Genomic DNA, 12,630 nt, shown 5'->3' with positions numbered 1-12,630 from the left:
CAGAGCTTCCCTTGAGATACTTCTAACCATTATGCTTTCCTCCCCCACCTTACTCAATGATAGCTAAATCAATGGTGTAAAGGAACATGCAGTGTGCTTATTGGCTGCTTCCCATTTCACCCAAATGTTCTACTATTGCTTCATCCTACAGTATAATTTTCAGTATAAAATCAATTCATGTGGTGTCATATGAAACTGGACATGCAAGCATATTTATCTCATTTTAGGGGATGAATGTATATATACTGTACATGTGGACCAAGGCAGAATTATATTTTTATATTACATTTACAAATTTATATTTAAGGTGAAGGATGTAATTTCTGTGCCACTAGTGACACCAAAATTAATTGCAAAAATTATTGTTTTCAAATAGGTTTCTCAAACACTGCCCAGTCTACCATTGGTTCACAAAGACATTGGTTGAGCAAATACTGCCTTCTCTGGCTGGTAAGGATGCTCAAACATAGCGCCATAGAGCCAGTGTTCACTCTTTTAAAGGAAATCAAACAAAAAAATTACACACTTCAGCTTTAACGCCAAACATGATAATTTAACCCAGGAACATTATTAACACATGTGAATTTGATCTAACCATTGCCATAATGTATTCAATACCCACAAACTTTATAATAATGTTGTAAGTTTATAATCAAATTGGAAGAAATGTCCTTACTCATGAAAGATTCAGCTTGGCCCATTATGTTTTCTTTAGTTTGTTGGAATCGAGACTTTGATGGAGCACAATAAGGGGAGGGACACTTCCAGCTCTTTGAATGAAGGGAATGACAGGGACGTCAAGTGTACTGCCAGCTGCCTACCTGATATGTGTTGTCAAAGCTGTCGTACATGAAGCGTGTGATCAGGGACGTCTTCCCCACTGTAAGAGAACAAAGAGCGGAGAAACATTAAAACAGAAGTCATTCAAAGGCAGTCAGGGACTGAGGAAACCAGTGATGCCTGCATGGGTTTACTAGATTGATTTGCAAGCTGTGTGCAGCAAACTGCACTAATTGAAACCTCTGCCAAAGGATCTAATTATTCAATATGAAACTAACCAGAAGGTCGTCTGTGATGTTATGCTGGAGCCATTAAAAATCATTGCGCTATGACTAAGGTAGAACTACCATTCTAAACAAACCAGAATATCTTTCATAGTATTTCATTTTAAAGATTAAAAAGGATTTATTTTGTGGTAAGACCAGACTCAATAAAAATAGTCATTATTAGCTGTCATACTGAGACATCATGACACATTGAAATTATTTCACTTTCTAGAGCAGCAGATAACTGCGTTTTATTTTCACATCTATATTGCATGAACAGTAGCATCTAATATACTCATTTTTTGTGAAGCTCCTTCATGCAAGCAATAAAAATTTATTATAAAGGCAGATTATTTACATTTTACTACTTTGAGGCAGTTATATTAAAGCTGGGGGAGAAAAAAGTTGAAAATATCCCAGTAATACCATCACAGAACCTAAAGTCAGATATGAGACACTGCCTGAACTGCAATAAAAACATCACTGCAACTTCATCTGCCCTCCTGACCCGAGATTCCCCTGAGATGTGAGAGAAAAACACAAGGAAAGATACCTGTGTAGATAAATGGGTGAATCTACCCACAACCGCACAGAAAATGACTTCTGTGCTACAGATAAAATAAAGGAGAAAGCAGGATTTCTCATGGCTGAGAAGTCTTCACAGTGAGTTGGCTGTGGAAGGCAGGGGCTTGAGGCTGCAGGTCACAAGTCATTTAAATGCAAATTTTCCCTAAGACGCGGCTCTGTCTCTGTTTAAAAGCGAGGAGGATCTAAATTAATGGGGCTCATTAGGGTTTATCTAATGCTTTTGAGTAAATACTGAATTATAGCTCTGACTGTGGCCCCTTCCCTCCCCACCAAATGAACCGTGATTATTGATCCTCTGAGTGCAGACAAAATGGCTGGATGGAAGTTGGATGGAGAGGAGGTGGCCAATAATGCACAGATCAGCTCAAAACCACACACACACACATCACATACATAAACCATCAACTCCTACTGCAGTGAAACCACTGGGAATAAAACACTGACTTTCTAAAGCAGCAACTTTCTGTCGAAATACTAGGAATTTTTTTTTCCTGTTTTCTCAAGGAAATGCTTTGAAGGTTAAAACAGATATTTCATGCGAAAACTCACCCTCATGTCATTCCAAACCTGTATGATTATTTTTCTTCTGTGAAACGCAAAGGGAAATATTTAGCAAATTGTTTTTCTGTATAATGAAAGAGGATGGGGACCAAGGACAGCTGTGGTCAGCATTCACTTTCAATGTATGGAAAAGAGTAGCTTAGACATTTTGCTAGATACTATATCTTCTTTTGTGTTCCACACTAGACAGAAAGTCATATGGCTTTGGAATGACATGAGGGTAAGTAAATGATTACACAATTTTAATTTTTGGGTGAACTATCTCTTTAAGGAAAACAGATTAATCCAGTTAATGCAACCCATTTTCCTTACTCTAGTCTGTTTCCTTAGAATCCACTGAGAGAGAATGCTGAGGCTCTGTCCCTGCTGAAGTAGTAGGTGTGTAATTTTAGTCCTATTAAATATTTAATATCATGTCAATTATTGGGACGGAGGGCATGCAACATTTTTTGGTTAATCACCTATGCCAGACAGAAGAGCAATACCTGCACACAGGGCTTAGCGCTTAGTGATAAATTGGGTTTTATGCACAGACTCCCACTAAGAGTGCCCATTAGAGGCGCAAGATAATGGATACAGGATAAGGAAAAGACTAAAGTAACTAAGGCAGTGGCTTAATGAGAGAAACTGCGTGGAACAGCCTTACAGGGGAAAACAACTGCTCAGTTTTATTATAATTAAATCAAGATTTGGAAAAGTGAAGAAAAGGTTAAACTTGTTAAAAATCATCTCACCAGTGTTTGAGTAATACTGGGAACTTATTCAATTTAGATGTTACATCACCTACCAAAATAAACAGGGCATAGGGCTCCTGATGAATTTAGCTTCATTTTAAACTGAGACTGATTTCCATAGACAAATTGTGCCAAAATGTCCATGTATGATAGACTTTTACAATAGCCAACTATCACACCACTGCCTCTATGACACTTAAAAGCTATGGACCACCCTATTAGGTTGTTATTATTGTGTTTTATATTGTGTTGGATTCATTAACATGAATCTGGTTAGTTGACATTAAATATTTTAGGGAAGTTGACATGCCCTGCGGTTAGACATGTAATAATCTATCTATAATTATTTTAAACAGCATTTTGCTAATTATTTTATAATTATAATACTGTTTTCATATTAAAGGAATGTTCCAGGTTTTATGCAAGTTAAGCTCAATCAACAGCATTTGTGGCATAATGCTGATTGCTGAAAAAAAAATATATATATATATATATATATATATATATATATATATATATATATACACACACACACACACACACACACATATATATATTGTCTCGTCCCTTATTAATTAATGATGTGGTTTCACTAAGGCACTTACAATGGAAGTGAAGTCCAGAAGCTTTTAAATACACACGGTTTCAAAAGTATAACCACAAGACATAAACATTATACATGTTCAAATGATTTTAATGTGATACATTTGCTTACTAACCTTATCTGTGTAAAGTTATATTAAATATTGCAACTTCATTGTCATGAAATCTGGTAAATGCCATTTTTAAATTGCCGTTTTTTTTTACACTAAAATCATGTTAACACATATAATGTTTATGTCTTTTGGCTAAACATTTGAAAGAGTGTGTATTGTAAAGTTGGCATGAAATCAGAATATACCCTGTTAATTTTCTTAATGCATGTCACTGGTCTTATTATAATTGTTCCGTGCATTTAGATTTTTTTTATTTTTTTTATAAATAAAATAAAATGTCCTCGTCATCTTTAATCAAAATGTCATAACTTGTTCTTCTGCTGATATGACTGATGTTTCTCTGCTAACATATGTGAGACGCTTGGCAGGTAAACCAATAGGTAAAATTTTAAGTCCGTTTTAACCCCGCCTCTTCAGCCTGTCGTGTACACAATACACAAACCTGCCGTTGGTCGAAGTGGCAACAGCAGAGGTGGTTAAGAGGTGTATTTTCAGCTATTTCCCTCCTCAAACCATGTTCCATACCCCAAAGTTGGTAACGGGCCTGCTATTTTTAAATTTCAAAGGAGGAATAACTGCAAATTTGCAGTTGTGTTTGAGGCATTTCACACCTGAATGCTTCCACAGGTGATCACTTCTTGATGAAAAGTGAGTCGGATGGGGAGAAAGTGGCTGAAGTTTATACATTTTTTAATGCAGGCATTTTTCTGAGGTGTCTTGTGATGTAAAGCATCAGTAAGTGTTCTTTATATTTATTGTATTATGATTTAAAACGTTGAAATATTGTGATCTTTTACTCACTTGTTTCTCATTCATCTGCACTGGACTATTGGACTTTTACAACAGCTCCAGCCTCATCGTAAGCAAAGACGACTATGTGCTGTGTGCATTTGTGAGCTGAATATGTATTAATGTTGTCAGTTAGATCATCGTTCAATTCTCAAGTCAGTGAAAAAGCGGGCCGGTACTCAGTTTCCCTGGTAACCGGCTCAGACATGAGAAGCATGGTGAAGCAAAGGTGTGTGTGCTGCAATGTAAACTAAAGCCTTTTAGCTATTTTCTTAAAAAGGGATGAGCCATAACGCCCCCACTTCCTCACTGTAAAAAGTGTATTTGAGCATTAGTTGAAGTAATGTACATTTTTGAATGAGACTCATCAAGCTTTCTGATTTAGTGATTTCAGTCTAATTTTGTGGATTATATAAACTTGAAAATACACCTTGTTCCCTTAACCTGCTATTCTAATTTCATTAAAAGTGGTCAGTTAGGTTTCCCTTAGTATTGTATGTCTGACGTAATGACGTCTACCTCCTTTCCACATTTTTCCACCTGCAATTCAACCGCCATTTTCTCATATCAGTATACTGTAACTCACAAAGAAGGTAAGCGAATGAGACTTAATTCTAACTCTACTAGAAATGCAAGACAAAATTGAATTTTGTAATGAAATAATGTATGATTTCCAACTGAATTGGCCAAATGGCGTTTAAGTTTTCAAACTTGCTGAATTAAACCAGCTATCGTTAAGTCGTGGTAACGTTAACACTAGCTAGATGTTAGCCTAGCACTTCTAAAATTTGTGTAAAAGTTTATGCATTTTAATGGTTTTAAGAAACATTATGTGTAATGCTTATAGTAACAATAGCCTGGTAGTCTAATTTTTATACTTCAGCAACTTGAGTTGTATTTTATGTTGTGTACTGTAGCTGCTTTTGAGTACATTAGCAGCAATACGGAGCTGGGTATGGTTAACATTAGCTTGCCATCAAACCAATGCAGGGCCCAGCTCATGCGATTCCTTTTATACTCGCGGCCATGGTGATATGGAAGGTGTAGGCTAATTTTGTCATAACGGTTGTGCTTTCTGAAAGCGATGTTTAACATTAACACTGCAGTGTTTCCCGTAGAACAACCCCTGCCAAGCTCCCAGATATGCCAAAAATAACGAAAAATATCCATTCATTTGGTAATAAGTTTGGGAGCCTCTGTATTGAAATGGCGCGAGAGCACAAGCGTGTCATACTGTACTATCGTATCCAGGTTAGCTAACCTATCATACTATGGGATGATGGATTTACACACCATGTTTTCAATGTAAATGATGGGGCACCCAATACAGGCCTTATTTGTGTAAAAATTCCAGTGTTCCTGTTCAGTTGTACATAGAACAAGGGCAATGGATTTCTTTCCCCACCTGATTTATATTGAAATTACTTTAGGAAGGAGGTCTCTTTGCAACCAGTATTGACAGACTTTCCAATACCCCAATTTTCTTATGACACAGAGCTGCAGCTGGAAAAGGGGAATTCAGAGCACCATGTGAGCCACAAAATGTTGACCTTAAGCTCCTGAATGAAGTCTGAAATCCTGAGTAGACTGGCAGAAGAAATTTACAAATACAAGGCCTACCCAGAGGATGTACATTTCAGCATAGTTGCAGAGGCCTTGATCAAGAAGCACCCATGTTTGAAGGAACCTGGCTCATTCAGTGGCTGCTATGGTTGGAAACAACGACTGAAGTACAAAATGGCAAACTACAGGACTCATCTCAAATTGCAGGGGTGTCCAGAGCTGTCCATAAATTCCCTGAAATCCAAGGCTACTACAGATGCTTTCCCCGCCAAGTAGTGAAGAGGCCAAAACGAGCTGAAGCGAACTTTTATACAACCTTCCCTATTGGTGAGACTCTGGAAAGCCTTGAAAAGGAGAGACTTGAACTTTTGAAAGAGATCAGGAGAAGGAACAACGAAAGGGTGATCACAGACAAAATGGCTCACACTTTTGCCTACAGACGACAGGAGGTGGTAAACCAAGAACCCAGCATTAGGGACTTCAAGGACAGATGGCCTGCACTGTTCCAACAGAAAGAGGTAATAACGGAACTGAATTGATTTAAAGTCTGTATCTTGATTTTGTCAGTGTAAGATCAAGCTTTTATGAATGAATTGGTCATAATTAGTTTTTCTTTTGTGCGTTGATATTTTGGCCATTGTAAAGGCATTCTTCGGTGGTTACTTTGTTAAAACTGAGATTGTATTCATGCCAAGGCCTGTTGCATTTACTTTGATTGAGGGTATAATATCCATCATTTTTTGTTTTAGATCAATGCAGAGTTCCAAAGGCTCATGGCTCTTCCTCTTGAAGAGAAGTTCATGGCCCAGTTGGACATGCACTCTAGGCAGTTGATCAGAGCCATCCGTGCCAAGGGAGGATCAACATGCCTAAAGACTGCTGACATCATGGACGCTTTAGACCAGGTAGATCTCGATCATCACCAAAGGAGACCTCAAGTTTCCTTGTTAGCTAAAAGTGGTGTCATAGTTTATGTATACTTACAGTACTGTTTTTCATACACAGGGTATGTTGCTCAACTCCAGTTTTCTTTTTTTATGAAACTAGCGTCAAGCTTTTTTAATTGAAGCTAAACTCCTACATTTGCTTTAAGAGTAAGAACATCTGTCTTCAGAGATTTGGAAAAGTAAAATTAATCAAGGTTTTGTTGTCCTAGACTGAGGACATTCATCTTTGAAAAGAGTGTGTCCTGAAAGCTCTCATCAGCTTCTTGGGAGAAGATGCAGATATCCTGATCAAGGAATATCTTGTAAGTATCAACAGTAAACTGCATGTCACCAACCTGTCAATGGGACACATGTAAAAAATATCCTTATAGTATCTATAGTAATGTCTCATACTTGGTGCGTAGCTACTGCATAAACAGTGCAAAGTGATGCCAGTGATGTTTTGTGTTTATGTGTCATGTTCTGTAGGACTGTGAAGAAGATGAGGCTCAGAGGGACCAAGAGCAGCACACCATGGCAGTGTTTGTCATTTGGGGAGAGGGGGCAGGGCGGCAGGAGCCACCTTCAGACATTGGCATTGTCATTGAGGGCATAGTGGTGTTGAATGAACTGACCTCAGTCTCCTCAGCTTGTGCTCTGCTACTAGGTTTAATATATGTACTCAACTTAGTTTATCCAAAATGCCTACGTTTCAGCTTTGAAGTGTTCCAAAAAATCATTATGCAGCTTGAGCAAAAGATGTCCTCCAAAGTTCAAAATCTGTATGGCAGTCTTCAAAGCTTGCAATAACGACACACTACAATGTATTGCTCCTCTGGGACAAATGGCCTTGTGCTGTGTTACGGAAGCACAATGGTGGTTATTGAACTAAAAAAAAAAAAAAAAACTTGGCCTCTTTCAGATGTTGGGCCTTGTGTGCTCCAAGAGACGTGGTCAATGTAAACACAAATATTCCTCAAAGCACTGTGAAAAGCTTTTACCATGATTCTGCATCAGTTTTTTATAGGAGCAGATTATTTTTCTCCTGACATGTTTTTTTTCCCTTCTATTAGGCATGCAAACTAGTAGCTTTTCAGCGATATTTACCATTTTGAATGAACATATGACAGTCACATGCATTATGTAAACCACACAATTATATTTTCGGGGTTGGTGGGGGCAGTGCCCAGAGACGTTTCAGAAAGATGTTGTCATGCTAGAAATGTATAGATTTAATTTCTGGATCGCGACGTAACGACAGCTTTCTGAAACGTCTCTGGGCACTACCTCCCCCCTGAAAATGGAATCTTACATTTTACATGATACACGTGACTGACGTTGATTCAAAGCAGCAAAAGCCACTAGTTTGCAGGTCTGTTCTATGTGGGGAAATGTTTAGTTTGTTTTGATGTGTTCCAAAATGGTTACACAGCAGTGTTTATAGAGCAGAAGCTGTGTTAGTGGTTGGCTCACTGTGGTGTTAATGTTGATTTTATGTATTATCTGTTTACAACAAATGTCTATATCACTGCTGAAAATTTTCAAGAGCATAAGATGTATGTTTTGTCTATAACACATTTTCTTTCCATGAAGCATTGGTTTCAGTGACTAGTAATAATGAAGATGCCTGAAATTTTCTTGGAAGTAGGGCTTCAACTAACACTTTCAAAGGATTAATCAGATTTTTTTCTTGATTAATCATTTCATCTGAAATAGAAAAATATTGTGAAAACTCCATTTTATTTCACAATTACTGCCAATTATTTTCTCAATCATTACAGACCAAATGGAACTATAAAGTGTTCATATTTGAGAAACTGGAATCGGACATTCTGTATACATAATTTGGTAATTGATTTATTTTGTATCCAAAATGCCAGATTCCAGTTTATCAAATATATCAAATATATCTAGTTGGCTTAATATATGACATAGTTTTTCTTGAATCTATAGCAGAAACGACTGACAGAAAATTTAAATTATTATATTAGACCAATGGAACTAGAAAGTATTTGTAAGAAATTGACCATTCGTTTCTGCTATACATTCAAGAAAAACACTGCCAAATATGAAGCCAACTACATGTGCAGTAAGACCTTCGATTTACGTGACTTTATAGTATTACCATGAACTGAAACTGTTGGCTTCCAGGAAAGTGGGAAAAGTCTGACTTTGTTTTAGCTTTACACTCTTGAGTGCCTTTTGGTTTTTTCTAAATGTAAATTTGCATAATATTCACAAGTTTTATGGTTAAAGCGAAAATTTTAAGAATCCCCTTTATCACCCAACTCCTGTTACCCACTTTTTCCTACCGATGTGTTGACTTATACACATTATGCATATTTGCATTCATACTTTGCTGCACTAATTTGCATTTAACAAGTTATCGATAGCTGATAGCAAAATAATTTTGGTTAATAACTTGTGCATTTTGTGCATATTTGTTTTTGAGAAAAGGACATACAAATGCAGTTTTTTTATGCATGTGTTGTCCAAAAGTCATGTTGGTGACCATGTTTTTACATTTGTATAATAAAGTCTAGAAAAAATTTTTTTGTTTCCAGCCAACTTTTTTTTTTTTATTGTTTGGAAAGTATTTTAATATCTAAAAAAAAATGACCCACAAGTTACTTAAACTACTTTTGCTGACAGTAAACTTTTAGGTTGTTGAGGAGCAGTATTATACTTTTGGGGAAAGCATATAATTGAGTTAGACAAATGGAAACCAAATTAAATTGAGCCTTAAATTTACATTGCATGAATGTCAACTGTTGTTTTTAAAGCACTCAGATTATTAAGTACACCTGACTTAAAGCAATTGTGTTAACTCAAGTTGACAATTTAGTTTGAGAAAACTTAATTCATTTAGGTGTTACCAATTGAAGAAATTTTTTTGGTCTAAAAAAATTCTCTTTTTTCAGTGCTGTTTCAGTAGGACATACGTCAAAAACACCAACTAGAACTGCGCTGGTTCAGGCACTTCACTGCGACTTTAACATTTATGGACTGGCACCATTCATTTCCATTGTAAGTAACTGCAATTTTTGCTTTTTTTTAATAAACAAGGGATGAGTCAAAATTATTTTTTGTGGAAATCAACATTATGTCACAAATGGTTTAATTAAAGGGATAATTCACCCAAAAGTGAAAATTCTCTCATGATTTACTCACCCTCATGGCATCCCAGATGTGTGTGACTTTCTTTCATCTGCAGAATACAAATTAAGATATTTAGAAGTATATTTCAGCTTTGTATGTCCATACAATGCAAGTGAATGGGTGCCAAAATGTTTAAGCTCCAAAATCCACATGAAGGCAGCATAAAAGTAAACCATATGACTCCAGTGGTTAAATCCATGTGTTCAGACATGATATGATAGGTGTGGGTGAGAAACAGATCAATATTTAAGTCATTTTTTGTCATAAATGCTCCTCCCTACCCATAGGGTGTGGTATGCAAGAAGGACATGAATCACCAAAAACAGAAGAAAAAGAATGAGAAAGTAAAAGTAAAGTGGAAATTGACTGAGCAGGAAAGATAATTTATAGTGAAAAAGGACTTAAATATTGATCTTTTTCTCACCCACACCTTTCAAATCACTTCAGAATGTATGGATTTAACCACCAGAGTCGCCTGGAGTACTTCAATTTTGCCCTTTTGTGGATTTTGAAGCTTCAGAATTTTGGCACCCATTCACTTACAGTACACTGAATGGGTGCCAAAATTTTGAAGCTTCAAAATCCACATAAGGGCAAAATAAAAATACTCCAGGTGACTCTGGTGGTTAAAAAGAGTCGCCTGGAGTACTTTTATTTTACCCTTATGTGGATTTTGAAGCTTCAAAATGTTGGCACCCATTCACTTACAGTACACTGAATGGACCTAAAGAGCTGAGAAATACTTCTAAAAACCTACGATTGTGTTCAGCAGAAGAAAGAAAGTCATACACATCGGGGATGGCATGAGGGTGAGTAAATGATGAGAGAACTTTCTTTTTTGGGTGAACTAACCCTTTAAGATTAACTTGTATTGAACCCAGAACATTTCTTTAATTTAAGAGATTACATGGAATAATTGTACTTTTGTAGGACCATTTAAAATGAAGGCAAAAAGGAGATTTAAAATGCTCAAAAACAAAAACGAAATGGTGATCAGTCACAACACCTTAGATATTCACTTTCCCTTATAAATTAATATAAATTTAAACCCACAATCTTAATGTTGAAAAAACAAATATGCTCATGGACATGTAAGGGTCTCGAGATGCATTTTTTAGCATTTTAAGTTCTTTTTAACTTGACACGGCATCTGCTTAATGAGGCGCTCCTGTGCGAGATGCTGAAAAAAACAATCACATACGGCGCAACAACATTATCGCACAGGAGGTAGCTCGTTTACATAGGAAAACAATTGAAAACAGAGCAGATGGACACAAAAAGATGTATGGTGTGAACGGCTTTGCATGCGTCAACTTCCCATCTGTATTTTATTAGTAAATATACAGTATATATGCATGTCTCATAACCTGTTTCATATGCATGTATGCAAATGTATTTTTCATATTCCTTTTGGCACAGAAACCATATGATTTCATATAAAAGTATATTACTGAAGGAAGGACAACACACATACAACACTTCACATTCTTACTCTACAGAAATACCCAAATTCTTTCAGCTAGCATCACTTTGCTGATATTTGTCACTATTATCCTTGTACATATGACTAATAAATGAGAACATTTACCCAGAAGAAATATGGATAATTTTCAAGCTCAGGTAAGTTCAAAATCTTGTTTTCCCTCAACCTGACAAACACTCAAGAGAGGAACAACTAAAATGTCAAATTTTACTCTCGTTTTGTCTGTGCTTAGTTGGCAAAATGAAAAGAAAACTTGTTTGTAAGATGTTCCAAGGGCTCTTCTAGCAAATCAAACACGACTCAGTGTGGGAACATGCTCAAAAATACCTCCAGTCAGATTACAGCTTAACAAAGATACTTGCCTCCAGCATTCAGCATGCACATTTTTGACAAATATAGGTGCTCTACAGATTATCCATCGTAGAGTGGTTCAACACCCCCTTAGAAAAAGTGGAAAATATAGGACTTAAATAAAATTGTCATGCAATGGAACAAAACAGAAGCTTCATATAGTCTGAATTCCAAATGTTCTTTAAGATCAATACTGATAAAAATGAACCCCATCTTCTGGCAACACACTAGTCTTTTTAATACATTCTAGGCACTGCCTGATAAATATTTGCAGGCACACCAAGAACTCCAAGAAAATAAAATTTAAAACATCCTCATTTCATCATTATTACAATACATATTCATGACAAATCCACTCATGTATGCTGATAAAATCCTCAGTACAAATGTGAAAATGTCTGTTCTATGTAGTATATCAGTCATTTTAATTATGAAAGCTCATGCAAAAAACACTTATCAGTCTAGTTAATGAACTTCATTTTGGACCTTTCTTTGTTGCCTTTTCATGCAGGGAGGTTTACCTGTAATTAGTGATTCTGAAAATTGTTTGAAAATACAGAGGTCATGGTTCAGACAAGAGATCACAAAGGACAATCTGTTTACATCATTATGTAATGAAATCAGAATGCATAATGACAAAAGGGTGTTATAAGTGCATCGAAAAGCAAACAAACAGCAAAAAAGTTACTCTTGTATCCATAGTGACGCCTGCAC

The 12,630-nt window shown here is 36.3% G+C and overlaps 1 protein-coding gene across 4 annotated transcripts in view; it reads right to left on the bottom strand.

The window, feature by feature from the left end:
• Nucleotides 1-12,630, bottom strand: part of LOC127449324 (ras-related protein Rab-6B) — a 166,669-nt gene that overhangs the window by 54,623 nt on the left and 99,416 nt on the right. For all 4 annotated transcript variants that reach the window (XM_051712671.1, XM_051712672.1, XM_051712673.1 and 1 more), the window contains one exon: nt 822-880. In XM_051712671.1, coding sequence (XP_051568631.1) covers nt 822-880 — 59 coding nt within the window. The remainder of the gene's footprint in view (nt 1-821; nt 881-12,630) is intronic.

The sequence above is a fragment of the Myxocyprinus asiaticus genome, chromosome 12, assembly GCF_019703515.2.
Source record: "Myxocyprinus asiaticus isolate MX2 ecotype Aquarium Trade chromosome 12, UBuf_Myxa_2, whole genome shotgun sequence".
Lineage (NCBI taxonomy): Eukaryota > Metazoa > Chordata > Actinopteri > Cypriniformes > Catostomidae > Myxocyprinus > Myxocyprinus asiaticus.
The sequence above is the reverse complement of the archived record's forward strand: the minus strand, read 5'-3'. Positions and strand labels throughout refer to the sequence as shown.